General features: G+C 50.2%; 1 protein-coding gene across 8 annotated transcripts in view; it reads left to right on the top strand.

The window, feature by feature from the left end:
- Positions 1-15,408, top strand: part of DNAH11 (dynein axonemal heavy chain 11) — a 272,410-nt gene that overhangs the window by 231,655 nt on the left and 25,347 nt on the right. For all 8 annotated transcript variants that reach the window (XM_056800511.1, XM_056800512.1, XM_056800510.1 and 5 more), the window contains 5 exons: positions 104-297; positions 1,219-1,367; positions 2,644-2,771; positions 4,357-4,584; positions 11,555-11,746. In XM_056800511.1, the coding sequence (XP_056656489.1) occupies positions 104-297; positions 1,219-1,367; positions 2,644-2,771; positions 4,357-4,584; positions 11,555-11,746 (891 nt within the window). The remainder of the gene's footprint in view (positions 1-103; positions 298-1,218; positions 1,368-2,643; positions 2,772-4,356; positions 4,585-11,554; positions 11,747-15,408) is intronic.

Raw genomic sequence — 15,408 nt, 5'->3', positions numbered from 1 at the left:
GGTCCCTACCAGAAAGCCCAGGCACAGGAAAGCGAAGGCTAGACGCCCCTCCTCCTCCCCTCACACTGCCCGCCTCCTCTCCCTCCACCCCACTCTGTTCCAGGCAATCGCCCGAAGGGAAGAGTTCCGAGGGCTGGACCGCGATGTGGAAGGCTCTGCCAAGCAGTGGAAGAGGTGGGTCGAGTCGGAAAGCCCAGAGAAAGAAAAGTTTCCTCAGGAATGGAAGAATAAAAGTCCTCTCCAAAAGCTGATCATCCTGAGAGCCGCGCGGCCCGACCGCGTGACCTACGCCCTCAGGTACGGCAGCCGGGAGTAAGGAAGCAGCTGGGGGGGGGGGGGGGGGCCGCGAGGCTAGCCAGGCAGCCAGGAGCCCCTGGTGACGTCCGCTCGGGCAGTGGGCACCTCTTCGGCTGATGGAGCACGTACTGTGTGCCTGGCCTTGATGGCGGAGCCCATGACGCTGGGCAAACACAGAATCCTAGAGGAGAAACAGAGGCTGCCCAGGGGAGCCACATCCCGAGAGGAGTGGAGGGGACAGATGGAAGCCTCGACTGGTGGGTGGGAGGGAGGACCAGGCAGCAGAGACCCGGGCTTAGGAAGGGGCTGCCCGCAGTCCCTCCACCCGCCAGTCTGGTGGTCTCTAAAGGTCTGCCCTGTCAATTCCCCTTGTGGAAGTTTGCACCAGACCAAACTAAGAGCTGGATCGGCCTTTGGGGCCTCGCAGGAACGAGGGGTCACTTAGATGCATGGCAAGATGGAATCGAGAGGAGGTGGGGGAGAATGGTCTTAGAAGGAAGCGGGGGATCTACTAGCAGAGAGGAGGGAATCAGAAGGTGGAATGTCAAGGAGAAGCTGCAGGCCAGAGGATCTGGAACAGACAGTATTTGAAAGGGGATGGAAAAGGACAGGAAGGGCCAAGTTCAAGTCTGACCTCTGACTAGAGGGTCTGTGTGACCGAGAGCAAATCACAACCTCCCAGACAACCTCTGAGGCTGAGGTGCATCGCTGGAGGGAGCTTCCATACAGGGAGGTTGTTTTGTTTTGTTTTTCACTAAATCACCAATGAGAACCAAAAATTCAAAAGGGCAAAACAAAACAGCCCAGAGAATTAGCAGGACCCCTTCGTTCCTCAGCCCATAGCATCGGTTCCCCTGTCCTTCAGTGACCAGGATAATGCGACTCCTGTCCTCTAATGCCCTGCCCTTTCTTTGGAAACAGGAACTTTGTGGAGGAGAGGTTGGGCCCCAGATATGTGGAGGGGCCCCGCCTGGACTTGGGCAAGTCCTATGAAGAGAGCAGTCCAGCCACCCCTGTGTTCTTCATCCTGTCCCCAGGAGTGGATGCGCTCAAGGATGTGGAGGTCCTTGGTGAGGTTCTTGGTGGCCTGAGGTGTCTCCCTTATCCATTCACCATCAGTAGACAGTACTGGTTTTGTGCCATTCACTGTGCTGGGCACTGACCCTTTCTTCTTTTCTAAAGCCAGTCTGTTGTCTGTCTGTCTCTCAATCTCTCTGTCTGACTGTCTGTCTCCTCCCTCTGTCTCTCTCTCCATGTGTCTCCCTCTGTCCCTCCCTCTCTCCCTCCCTCCCCTCTCTCTCCCTCCCCCCCTCCGCCTCCCCCCTCTCTCTCTCTCCTTTCCCATCTGTCTCTCTCTCCTTCTCTGCCATTCTCTCTCCCTGTGTCTCCTCTCCCTCCCTCTCCCCCTCCTTCCCTCTCCCCCTCCCTCCCCTCTCTCTCCCTCCCCCCTCCTCCTCTTCCTCCCCCCTCTCCCTCTCTCCTCTCCTGTCTCATCTGTGCCTGTCTCTCTCTCTCTTTTCCCATCTCTGTCTCTCTCTCCTTCTCTGCCCTTCTCTCTCCCTGGGTCTCCTCTTTCTCTCTCTCCCCCTCTTGCCCCACCCGTTGCCCTGCTCTGCCTTCGTTCCTTTTCTGCGTGGTGTAAATTGGGTCTATGGAGAGCACAAGACAATCGCCCAGCAGTCTGAAGAAATTTCCCGATGGCACATTCCTCTGCTTGGCACGCTGTTGGGCCCTTTGTACTGCTGTCGGTGGCGTTTTCCTGGAGGAGGCCGGAGGGCAATTTTCTCCTGCTCCTTTAATCTGGCGCCCCCTCCTCCTGCGCCTAAATCATGGTCATTAGAGCCAGGGTACTCCATTGTGCAGGGCCTGCTTGCTTTGTGCCCGGATTACCCTGCCCGAGCCAGTGCGGAGAATACCAGGTTAATACAGCTGTGACTGGCTGCGCTCCATTTAAAGCGGGGCCCCACCAGGTGAGAGGCCGGGCATTGACCCGCCGAACCAATCAGTTACAAAAATGAGGCCGTATTTACCACATGTTGCTCCTTTAAAAAAGGGCCAAGCTCTGGTCCGCGGGAAGGGCTTCTGAAGCGGGGAACAATGGCCGCCATCTCTGGGACTGGCAGGCTCCCCATTATCCCCAAAGCCAAGGCGCGGATTGCCACCGGCTTTTCAAATGCCACACGGCGAGCTCCCAGCTTCTGCTCCTTGAAACTGTAAGGAGTTTCCTTTGGAGACCCCCGAAAGGGGGGGAAGAAAGGCCGGGGCGGTCCGGTGACCTCCGCAGAAATTAGACGCTCGTGCTTTTGTCTTGTTCCCGCCTCCCCTCCTCCTGCCTTTCTCCCCCAGGAAGAAAATTGGGCTTTACCATGGATTCCGGAAAGTTCCATAACATATCCTTAGGCCAAGGCCAAGAGGCCGTGGCGGAAATGGCGTTGGAGAAAGCTTCCAAGGAGGGACACTGGGTCATTCTCCAGGTGGGTCTGGGCAGCCCCAAGGGAGAGCTCTGGGGATGGTCCTTCCCGGGCTCGGAATTGGCGCCAGGACGGGGCCTGAGCCCAAGGTCTAGGGAGGTGCTCACAGAGCTGAGAAGGAGCCATCTCTGGGCAGCAAGACCGGGTTCCAGTCCTTCCTCGGATGCTGGCCAGCTTAACCTGTCCATAAGACTGTAATCATAACAGCTCGCAGGAGGCAGCTAGCAGTGCATAGAGAGCCAAGCCTAGAGACAGGGTACCCGTCTGGCCTTGGATACTTCCCTGCCGGGTGACCCTGGGCAAGTCACTTTCCCCCTTGCCTACCAGTACTCAGTGCGGATTCTAAGATGGGAGGTGAGGGGTTAAATCATAACAGCCAGCACTTACGGAGTATTCTAAGGCTTGGGTGCTCAGCATCCCGTTTGCTCCTCATCGGAATCCTGTGAGGTCGGTAATATTACTGTCCCCATTTTAGAGCTGAGCAAACCGGGGCAGAAGGAGACGAACAATGACTGAGGCTCGTCTGGCTAACAGCTATTTGGCGCAGCATTTGAACTTGAGTCTTCGGGGCTCCCAGCCTCCCGTGCTGGCTAGCTGTGGCCGAGAAGGCGCCCTGGCAGTGATGCAGGGAGTGACCTCCTCGAGGAGTCTCTTGAACACAGGAGACCCGAGTCCAGCCCCTCTCCCTGCGCAGCCCAGTCCTGGGATGACAAAGAGGGACATAGAGGCTCCCAAGGGGGGGGGGGGTGGTACAACCTGTGCATAGGAAGAAATACCAAACAGACCCCGGGGGATTTTTAGGGGGCCGCAATGCTCCCAGGGCTGGAAGCGATGCCCAAGCTCCCCTTTGAAAGGAGCCATTCTGGAGCAAGGCTTGGAGGCTTCCCGAGATCGCCCCTCTTAGTCAGTGTAGGGGTGGGATTTGAATCCAGGACCCCCTGACTCTGGGTCCCATTTAGAGTCCCAGAGCCAGGTATGATCCCTGCTTTGGAGGGAAACACCTCACCGTTCCGCCTTGGAGACTGAGTCGAAGTCTGCCCAGAAGGAAGGGAGTAGAAAGAGATGTTCCGCGTATGTCTGCGCAGCGGCAGTGCTATGGACCCTCGTCTTTGCCTGCAGCCACAGGCTCCCCCCAAGGGCCTCCTCCACTAGAATGGAGGCTCTTTGAGGGCAGGAACGCCCCGGGTTGAGCACCTAATCAATGGCCTGTTTCTCTTTCAAGGATTAGAAATGGCGCCCACTGAGGTTGGGCAGGATCTCCTCAGAGGAGCATCGGAGGTCCACAAGCTCCACCCCCTCATTTCGCAGTGGAGAAAAGGCATGGGCGGGGCTGGTCAAGAACAGAGCCCCGCCCCTTGGGCCTGGCTTTCCTCCACTCAAATGAAGAGGCTGGGTCGAGGCCTCTGAACCTTAGTCCTATGAGAAAAACGTGGGAGGAGCCTCAGAGATCAGAGGGGAACCCCGAGGCACAGAAGCCGAGAGTCAGCTGGGTCTCCATCCCCGAATGCACAGAACCCCAAATACCGCATCAGAGGCCTCTCCGGCAACCACGTCGGTCTCACCAAGAGCGAATGTCACCTCTTTCTAGAACGTCCATTTGGTGACCAAGTGGCTGGGGACGCTGGAGAAAGCCCTGGAGCGGCTGGGCCGGGAAGGCCACCAGGACTGCAGGGTCTTCATGAGCGCGGAGCCGGCGCCCACGGCCGAGGAGCACGTCATCCCTCCGGGCCTTCTGGAGAACTCCATCAAGATCACCAACGAGCCCCCCACGGGCATGCTGGCCAACCTGCACGCGGCGCTCTACAACTTTGACCAGGTAGGAGCCCGGCAGGCTTCGTCTGGAGCCAGGCTGTGCTTCAGCTGGGCGTGGAGGGAGCCCGTCGTGCTCGCTCGGGGCTCTCTCGGGCTCCTGCCTTGCCTCCTCCGCCGACGAGCAGAGCGAGCCCATTGGGTGACCCAAACGCTGACCGGGGGAGGACCTCGTGGGAAAGGGGGGGGGGGGGGCATGGCGTGCAGCCTCTGCAGGCTTCTCGCTCCTTCCTCCTTGCCACTCGCTCTTCCATCCAGTGCTCCGGACACAGGAGCCTCCGACCCCTGCCGGGCCTGAGACACTGGCCGGCTCTCGAGCCGCCGTCATTAGGTAGCATTTAATACCTTCCTATTGACTCAGCAAACCGCAGAACGTGAGGGGCTGGGAAGCAGCCGGGAGGTCGGGAATCCCACTTCGTTTTTCTGGGAAGTAGAGCCCGATTTTTCCTTTGCACAGGAGCCAAATTCAGCCCCCGAGGCTGGCGCAGTCCTGGGCTTGGGGTCCTGGGGCGCCTTCGTCTAGCCCCTGGAAGGTCTGCGGGGCTTGGGGGAGCCGTTTCCTTCTCCCAGGGCTCAAGCAGTGCCTGGACCCCCTTCCCCATGGCCTGCCGACCCCAATAGCAGACCCTTCTGCTCTGGATTCTCCAAAAGCCTCCATGCTTGGGCTCATTTCTGCCATCCAGAGACATCTGTCCATGCCATGAGATCCCCGCTTTAGAGATGGAAGGACCCTTGGACCCCGTCTAACCCAACTCCATTTTATAGATGGAGAAACTGAGGTCCAAGAAAATGAAGGCACTTGCCCACTGTTATAGAGGTAATATTAGAGTAGAATTTGAACCCAGAACTTCGGACTCTCATGCCAGGCCTCTCAGGGTGAAGTGGTTAGGTTTGAGCAATTTTTTTCCCTAATTAAATGTTTTATTTAAAACAACATTAAATATCCCTAACAGCTCTCCTTGCTTATAGTAACCATTTACATTTTGATGAATTTATTTCAGTGCATAAAGTATCAGTATTTCTTTAGTCCCTCCTCTGTTGCTGGACAGCTCCGGGGCCTCTCCTTGTTCACACAGGCTGCTCTGAAAAAGCTTTAAACAAACAGCGCTTTCTTTGTTCGGCTTGATAACCCTATAAAGGGGCATTTAAACAATGGAATCGCTGAGGGAAAGGGTCTCTGCAATGCCACCAGCAATGAACCAGCGGCCTGGTTTCTCCCTGCTCAGGTGGTCACCATTTTTTAAATGTTTAAATTTAACATAATAATAAAATTATTATATACTATAATATTTTATTATTACCTATAATTTTATTGCTTTATTATCATAAATATAAAATATTATGACATAATATTTTATTATATATAATTACAATAATTATAGTACAATAAAATAATAAATTTAATAGAAAACATAGATCCAATCCTTGTGGTAAATGCAGATGTGTTTCCAGACTTTTAGCCAACATGTTTGACCGGCTCAGAAAACAGCCCCCACATTTTCCTACCTCGGCGCTGAGGTCCTCTAGCGTTCCTGGGCAGCGATGGCCACCCAAACCTCAGGGTTCCATCTCTCTTGATGGGCAGCAGCACCGACACAGAAACGTTTCTCCTAGGATGCTGCCAGCATCCTTTAGCGCCTGCACCTGCTCCTGCCCAGAGTTGCCCGAAAGGCTCTCCTCAGGCCCACATGGCCCCATTTTCCCCCCAAAGGAGCCTAGATTTTGTCCACCAACATATGCAAGGAGGAACAGGTAAATGTGTGTGTGTCACAGATGGCAGGGAGCACCAGGGCCCGCCGGGAACGTCCCACTGGCCGCCACCAGCTTCAAACTCGTGAGGCGGGCGAGCACTCCCTGCTCAGGCTGTTCAGAGGCTGAGCTTGTATTCTGGAGACATCATCAGGCCGGCAAAGTGCTCATGGCTCTGTGGATGGGCGGAGGTAAAGGGCTGTCCCTGACCACACGTGCTCCGACCTAGGAGGCTCCTCTGGGGTTTTTAATCCTGAGAAGAGAACAGAAAAGACCAAAAGCACGAGGCCATTATAATGGCATGAACAGATGCTCCTTACGGAAGGCTGAAAGTTTGCAAGACGACTCTGCGTGTGTTATCTAGTTCAGGCCTCCCATCCAGTCTCTCAATCCCTAGTTTAGAGATAAGGGAACTCTCTAAGGGGGCTTAGAGAGTGAGCATCAGAGGGAGGATTTGAACTCGGGTCTTACTGACTCCAACGCCAGTGCTTTGTCCACTGTCCCTTACCTCCCTCTCAGGGAATATATTCAGCACTTAACAACCCTTTAAGATGAACAGTGCAATATCTTTTATTCCCTTTCTGCAGATGGGGAAACTGAGGCTCTGAATAGTTATGGTTCTTCTCCAGTCACACAACTGTTAAGTGTCTGAAGCAGCTCTATAGGTTCAAAGTAGCCAGTTAAACTCCCAAGTGCAGCAGGAATCAGATTAAAACCCCACAACACGGCAAAGATCATTTTTATTTGTGGTTTTCCAAGTCAATAATAATCCACAGGGATTCAATTCTATTTGAGTTGGTCTTGGCCACACTGTATGGAGTCCACCATTGGTATTATAGAGATTGATTTTATTCCTTTTTATTTTTTAATTCAATTTTTTTACTTTTTCTAATGGCATGTAAAAATTTTAAACATTTTATCTAAAATTTTGAGTTCCAAATTCTCTTTCTCCCCTCTCATGTTCGTCAGAAGGCGAGCAATTTGGTATAGGCTATACATGTGCAATCATGCAAAACATTTTCATATTAGTCATGTTGTGGAAGAAACACAAACAAAAGAGCCAAGAAAAATAAAGACAGTTAAAAAAGGTTGCTTTGATCTGCATTCAGACTCCAACAGTTCTTTCTCTGAAGGTGAAGAAAATATTTCACCATAAGTACATTCAGAACTGCCTTGAATCATTGCACTGCTAAGAATAGCCAAGTCATTCAGAATTGATCATCCTATTACTGAATGTCCTCCTGGTTCTGCTCATTTCACTTTGCATCAGTTCATGTAAATCTTTCCAGGTTTGTCTGAAAGTTTCTTGTTCTTAATTTCTTACTGCACAGCTAATTGTATTCCATCACTACTATATACCTCAACTTGTTCAGCCATCCCCCAGTTGATGGACATCCTCTCAATTTCAATTTTGTTGCCACCATAAAAAGAGATGCTATAAATATTTTTGTACCTATAGGTTGTTCCTTCTCTCTCTCTCTCTCTCTCTCTCTCTCTCTCTCTCTCTCTCTCTCTCTCTCTCTCTCTCTCTCTCTCTCTCTCTCTCTCTCTCTCTCTCCCTCCCTCCCTCCCTCCCTCCTTCCCTCCTTCCCTCTGTCTCTTCCTCTCTCTCCCTCCCTCTCCCTCCATCAGTTTCTCTCTCTCCCCTCCCTCCCTCCCTCCTTCCCTCTGTCTCTTCCTCTCTCCCTCCCTCCTCTCTCTCTCCCTCAGTCTCTCTCTCTCCCTCCCTCTCTCTCTCTCCCTCCTTCTCCCTCCCTCCCTCCTTCCCTCTGTCTCTCCCTTCCTCCCTCCCTCCCTCTCTCTCTCTCCCTCCCTCCCTCTCTTTCCCTCCCTCCATCTCTCTCTCTTTCTCTCTCTCTCTCTCTCTCCCTTCCCCCTCTCTCTCTCTCCCTCCCTCCCTCCCTTCCTCCCTCCCTCCCTCCCTCCCTCTCCCTTTCCCTCTCCCTCTCTTTCCCTGTCTTTCATATACAGACCTAATAGAGGTATTGCTGGGTCAAGAGCATACACAGTTTTATGTCCTTTTGGGAATACCTCCAAATTACTCTACAGAAGGGTTGGACTAGTTCTGAACTCCACCAACAATATATTAAGTTTCCCACATCCTCTTTAACATTTGTCATTTTCCTTTTCTGTCATTTTAGCCAATCTGATAAGCATGAGGTGGTACCCAAGAGTTGTTTAATTTGCATTTCTCTAAACAGTAGTGATTTAGAGCATTTTTTCATATGACTATAGATGGTTTGGGTTTCTTCTTCTGAAAAATGCCTGTTCACATCCTTTGACCATTCTTATAAATTTGATTCATTTCTTTATATATTTAAGAAATGAGACATTTATCAGAGAAACTTGCTGTAAAAAATTTCCCAAGTTTTCTATTTTCCTTCTAATCTTGGCTACATTGGTTTTGTTTGCACAAAACCTTTTAAATTTAATGTAAATCAAAATTATCCATTTTATCTCCCATAATGCTGTCTCTTCTTTGGTCATAAATTCTTCCCTTATCCATAAATCTGACAGGTTAAGTATTCCATACTGCTCTAATTTCCTTATGGAAATGTGTTTAAATCATGTAACCATTTTGACCTTATAGCATATAGATATAGACAGACATAGATATAGACATAGACATAGACATAGACATAGTATAAGATATTGGTCCATACTTGGTTTCTGCCAAATTGATTTCCATTTTTCCCAGCACCTTTTGTCAAATGGTGAGTTCTTGTTCCAAAAGTTTGGGTCTTTGGATTTATCAAACAGTAGATTACTGTGGTCATTTACTACTATGTATTGTATACCTAATTTATTCCACTGATCTACCACTCTATTTCTTAACCAGTCCTAGATTGTTCAGAAGGTTCGAACTTTGTAATATAGTTTGAGGTCTGATACAGCTAAGCCACTTTCCTTCACATTTTAAAAATGAATCCCCTTGGTATTTTTTACCTTTTGTTCTTCCATATTAATTTTCTTATTATCTTTTTCTAGTTCTAAAAATAATTTTTGGTAGTTTGATTGATATGGCACTGAATCAATAAATTTAGTTAATTTTTATAATATTGGATCAGCCTACCCATGAGCAATTGCTATTTTCCCAGGTGTTTAGATCTAACTTTATTTGTATGAAAAGTGTTTCGCAGTTGTGTTCATACAGTTTTTGGGTTTGTCTTGGCAGGTAAACTCCCAAGCATTTTATATTATCCACAGTTATTTCAAATGGCATTTCTCTATCGCTTCCTGCTGGAATTTATGATAACATATTGAAATGCTGAAGATATATGTGGATTTATTTTATAGCCTACAGCTATGCAATTCATTCCTTTAAAAATTCTGTTCCCATGAGGTTTATAACTTTGAGTCCAGCACTTTATCCCCTGGCCGTCTAACTGCTTCTGAAACATCTCCAGTTGAACGTCCTGTAGACTTTCGCCCTCAATCATCCAAAGCGGAATCCGTTACCTCCCCCCAACCCTCCACTGCTCTAGCCTTCCCCATTATTATTGAGACTCACTTACCAGCTTGGCTTCTTCCCCAGCTCCCCACTGGCCTTCACCCCATGTATTGCCATTCCTCCCTTCATGTCTCTCGGATACACCCTGTTCTCTGCCCTGACACAGTTCCTACCCTGGTGTAGACACCCATCATTTTCCAGATTGTTGCAGGAGCCCCGGGTGGGTTTCACGTCTCAAGTCTCCCCTTAGTCATCCAATTGGTCCCTTCCACGGCTGCTTTTAAACTTTTACGGCCTGATTCCATCCTGCTTTCTAGGCTTCTCTCACCTCCCTCCTGTCCATGTGTTCTGTGACCCAGGAACACGGACCTCCTTGCTTTTCCTCTGTGTCCAGGAGTATTTTCACTGGCTGTCCTCTATTCCTGAATGTTCTTCCCTCTCAACTTTCTCCTGGCTTCCTTCAAGTCTCCGCTTGGATCCTACCTTCTTCATGAGTCCTTTCTGGGTCTGCCCTGCCCACGTGCACCTTCCCTCTGAGATTTCCTCCTGGGTACACTGTTCAGATGTTGTGTGGTCAATTCTTGGCAAATAATCTGTGGATTTGAAAGGATAAGGAATGTGTGCGTGTGTGCTTGCTTTTCTTTGACTCCCTCTCCCCAACATGATGCCTGGCCCTTGGAAAGCACTAAATAAACCCTTAGTCATGGAATGACCGCCTCTCTTGCCTTTGGTCTACACCATAAATATTGAAGGCAGAATTTGAACTCAGGTCTTACTGTCTCCAAGTCCTTTGAAGCAGTAGGGTTTTCTAACATTTAATGTTAAAAACTCTATTTTGACCGTCCATCACAAACTACTCTCCTTCTTTGTCCTGCCCTCCAAAAATAGAATGCAAGCTTTCTGAAAACAGATGCTTCGCTTTGGGGCTTCGTGTCCCCAGTTTAGCTCATAGTATACAGTCAGCACTTAATAAAGGCTTCTTGACTTGAGTCACCAAAGGCAGATCATTTTGTAAATAAATATGAACTGCATACATTCTCCTGGCTCATTCAGATGATCACCATCCTCTTTGCTTTCTTTTTTTTCAAAATCCTTCTGACTTTGTATTAGTTCTAAGACTGAAAGCTGGTAAGGGCTAGACAATCAGGGTTAAGTGACTTGCTCAGGGTCACACAACTAAGAAGTGTCTGAAGCTAGATTTGAACGCAGGACCTCCTGACTCCAGATCTAGCACTCTATCCACTATGCTACCCAGCTGCCCCCATCCTTTTTTCTTAAAAGCATAGATTTAGAATTAGAAAGACCCCTCCTCATTGGATACATTTAAGGCCTGAGACTCAAGAGGTTCCAGGGATCAGAGTCATCTGACAGAGTAAGGGGAATAGTCCAGTTTTGAACTCAGGTCCCTAGGCTCAAAATTCAGCCCTTGCTCCATTATCTCACATGTCAAGGCAGAAAAGGCTTCCCACTGACCTTCTTCCCTCTTCCTGTGAGTGGATACAGCTTTTGTAGAATTTTAAAATGTGCCCACCCGTGTGTGTGTGTGTGTGTGTGTGTGTGTGTGGTCCTGACAACATCCCAGGAGGGAGGAGCGATTCTGGCCCCCAATTTGCAGATAAAGAAACTGAGGCAAAAAGAGTTTCCGTGACTTGTCTGGGCTCACTCAGTGAGGAAGCATCTCGAGTGGGATTCACCCCCTTCTCGGGAGACCAATCCCAGCTGTGAGACTGAAAGCTTCTCGGGTCGCTGACCCCGGCCTCTCTCCCTCTTGTGCCAGGACACCCTGGAGTCGTGCTCCAAGGACCAGGAATTCAAGAGCATCCTCTTCTCCCTGTGCTACTTCCACGCCTGCGTGGCTGGGAGGCGGAAGTTCGGTGCTCAGGGCTGGAACAGGAGCTACCCTTTCAACCCCGGCGATCTCACCATCTGTGCTGACATCCTCTACAACTACTTGGAGGCCAGCGCGAAGGTAGGGGGTCTGCCCAGCACCCCTGGGGGGGGGGGGAGGAGGAGGGCAGGGAGAGCCTGGGTGCCCGGCGGCCGGCGGTGGACATCCGCCATTTGGCCGTCGAGGAGCTCCTGCAGGGGGGGAAGCGGTTCTGGAGGCTGAACCTCGACGTCCAGGTCAGCCCAGTTCCACGGAGGCAGCTAAGCAAAAAGAAAAAAAAATGTCCTTCATTATGTTAACAAAAACAGTGGTTTACACGCGCATGTATGCCAGATTCATTAGGCAGGTAATGAAGCATTTGCACAAATGTAATTACAGACAGCAGTCCTGACAGTCCATAACCCCGCATTAATAATCACTCCAATTAGTTCCGATGATGGAAGCAATTTACAGCACGTCACATGCATAAATAATGGTGTATTTCCTGCATGTGTCATTATTATGTATTAGCGCGGCCACCTTGCGATGACTTTCTCCGAGCTCAAGGCAAATTACAGGAGGATTTCAGGCCAACTTGGCGCCCAGGCTGGGTCTGCCGCTCTCCAGGGTCCTGCACCGAAAGGAGAGCCCTGAATGCGTTGCTGACTTGGACTCACATTCCACTTGGCTCCTCCTTGCCTCCATTTCCCCATCTTCAAAATGGGAGCGTCGGGCTGGAGTCCGTGTAAAATGTGATCCTTCAGCACACCCCACAAGCGACGCCCTGGATCTGGGCTCCCACGGGCCTCTCCCTGCTAAGAAGAAAGCCACAGTCGCTGCCCTCAATGAGCCTAAATGCTGTGGGCTTCCTCAGGACTCAACACATGCTATAAAAGCCTCTCCTTCCTATTCAGATCAGGAAACTGATCCCAAATGACCTGATTGCTCTGGCTTTCCTCAAGATAAAAACAGCCAGAATCTCACCCCAAAAGAGACCTTCCCCAGGTCCCACCAGCTGCTAGTGATATCCCAGTCTGTCTGTCAACAGGCATTGATGAAGCACCTACTATGTGCCAGGCACTGAGAATACCAAGAAATGCAAAAGGCACCTACTGTGTGCCAAGCACTGGGAATATCAAGAAATGCAAAAAAGCACCTGTTGTCCACTAGGCACTAGGAACAACAAGAAATACAAAAAGCACCTACTATGCACCAGGCACTGGGAATGCCAAGAAATGCAAAAAGCACCTACTGTGTGTCAGGCACTGGGAATACCAAGAAATGCAAAAACCAGCCCCTGACCTCGAGGAATTAAAGTTTCCATGGAGGAGACAACATCCAACCAACCCTGTGCAGGCAAGTTCTAGACAGTGTCTATGCTCAAACGAGCCTTCTTGTACAAGGGGAGATTTTAGCGGAGACCTCGCGGAAGCCAAGGAAGCCAGAGCGTTGGCAGAAAAGAACTCAGTGCCTGGACAAGTTGAGCTTGAACCTAGCCTTCCAAAGCCAGTGGAAGGGAAGTCTCCTGAAGGCAGGGATGACTCGATGTCTCCCTCTGATATTACCTTCTATCTCCTCTATAGGAAAAGGGAAACAAACATCCATAAAGAGCTTACTATGTGCCAGGCACTGTGCTCTCCTGGTGCCTCATGGCAACCCCGGAGGGGCATGCTATTGTTTTTTGTTGGTTTTGTGTGTGTTTTTTTTAACTCTTACCCTCCATCTTAGAATCAATACATAATATTGGTTCCAAGACAGAAGAGTGGTAAAGGCTGAGCAATGGGGTTAAGTGACTTGCCCAAGATCACCCAGCCAGAAAGAATCTGAGGCCAAATCTGAACTCAGGACCTCTCATCTCTAGCTCTTGCTCTTTATCCACTGATCCATCCAGCTGCCACATTGCTATCTCTAGCTCCCATTTTATAGATGAGGAAATGGAGGCTTGCTGAGGATCACATAGCTAGGAAATGTCTGAGGCTGAATTTGAACTCAGGTCTTCTGACATTCTGCCCAACACTCTATTCACTTTGTCTCTCTTCTTGTACGTAACTGATTGTTTGCATGTTGTCCACCAATCAAATGTGTTCTCCTTGAGGAAAAGAATTGTTTTGTTTTGTATCCCCAGCATTAAGCAAAGTGCTTGACTATAATAACAATAATAATAATAACCACTACTGCCATTTATAAGTGCTTATGGTTTGCAGAATACTTTACAAATTTTATCTCATGTATGTGGTTGGTACTCAGTAAATGCCGAACAATTGACAATGATTGATGTGCACGTGGGAGGCATAAAAGGTCAAGACCAGGGCTTTACTAGCCATCTCTAAAGCCCATCTTTCGGGGGACCGGCTTTCTGGATGTGCCCAAAGAGCCTTTTGTTGGATTCATCTATGGGAAAATTGCCAGGAAAAAACCAGTCCCTGAAAAGACTAGATTGTGCTTTTAGGCATTTGAAGGTCACTCGTTAAACGTTGGGTCGCAGGAACCCAGGCGAGGAGCCAGGAGAGGCCTCGGAGCTCCCCAAGTCCATTCCCTCATTTGGCACATGAGAAAACGGAGGGGAGAGGGGGAGGGGGGTCAGCAGAGTGGCATCTCACAGGAGTTGAGGAAGGGCCACTAATAGGAAGAATGACAGATTCAAGATTCCAAAACCTTGAAAGGCCAAAATAGGCTCTCGTTCAAGAAGCTGAAATCCAGGAGGAATAAATGTTAAGTGTTATCCTTGGGCCCAAAGAGTCAATGACGGCGGCCACGTAGCTCACAGGTTATCAGGCCGGAAACACGTTGGTGTTCGGGAAGTGCTTGTTCCCTTTGGGGAATGAGCACAAGCCCAGTGATGCCCAGGGACGGATAGGAGGTGCAGACCCCCAGCATCCCAGCAGACATCCCTCAAAACACATCCCTGGAATGAAAGTGAAATCAGGATGACTTGGCTGACCTTTCACCTCCAGGAGACGAGGTTCCCTTGGGGAGCTCATCTGGCCAGACCATTTGCTCCTTTACTTGCCTCTCTGGAGCAAGCAGGCTTAAAGGAAAAGCTGCCTTCGAAGTCCGTGGTGGTTGCCACTCACTCGCCAGAACCCAAGAGCTTCTCGCTGCTCCGCTTCATCCCGATCATGAACCAAAGGGAGGCCGTAGTTACGTTTTTACCTGAGCAGCTGAGAGGTCAGTCTCACCCCCAGTTAGAGGGCAGGGAAGGGAAGGAGGAGCCCTCGTGTCCTGCTGAGCCAGCTACAGAAGGGTCACTGTGACTCCTGCTACGTCCATGGTCCAGCCTCCCCTGCAGAAGGCACCGAGTAGAATTCTGCCGAGGGATCCACACTGAGAACCCTTTGCAGTTATCTGAATCCTGAACCCATCCCAACCCAGGCCGTGTTCCTGGATGCCCTGGCTGCCTCCTCCTTGTCTCTCTGCTCTGACGGGCTGAACCAGGCACGGACCCGCCGATGGCTTCTTGGCCAGAGAGAAAACAGAATCTTGGACAGAGAAGGCATGCTTTGAATTCCCATCCTGCCCCACACAGGCTGTTTGGAGGGGGTAGTGATGAGGGCAGAAAGGGGTCTGAGAGGCCGTCCGGGCCACCCCCTCATTTTACAGAGGAGGAAACTAAGGCTGGGGGAGGAGGAACGATCCCATGGTGAAACAGGAAGTAAGGAGAGATCTGAATCCAGGTCCTGCACTGGACATCGGAGACAGCATCCTTTCTATTGGGTCACCATGACTCCATTTCTGGTGTGAAGATTCCCTTCGTCAGATGCCCT

Source organism: Monodelphis domestica, chromosome 5, assembly GCF_027887165.1.
Source record: "Monodelphis domestica isolate mMonDom1 chromosome 5, mMonDom1.pri, whole genome shotgun sequence".
Lineage (NCBI taxonomy): Eukaryota > Metazoa > Chordata > Mammalia > Didelphimorphia > Didelphidae > Monodelphis > Monodelphis domestica.
The sequence above is the reverse complement of the archived record's forward strand: the minus strand, read 5'-3'. Positions and strand labels throughout refer to the sequence as shown.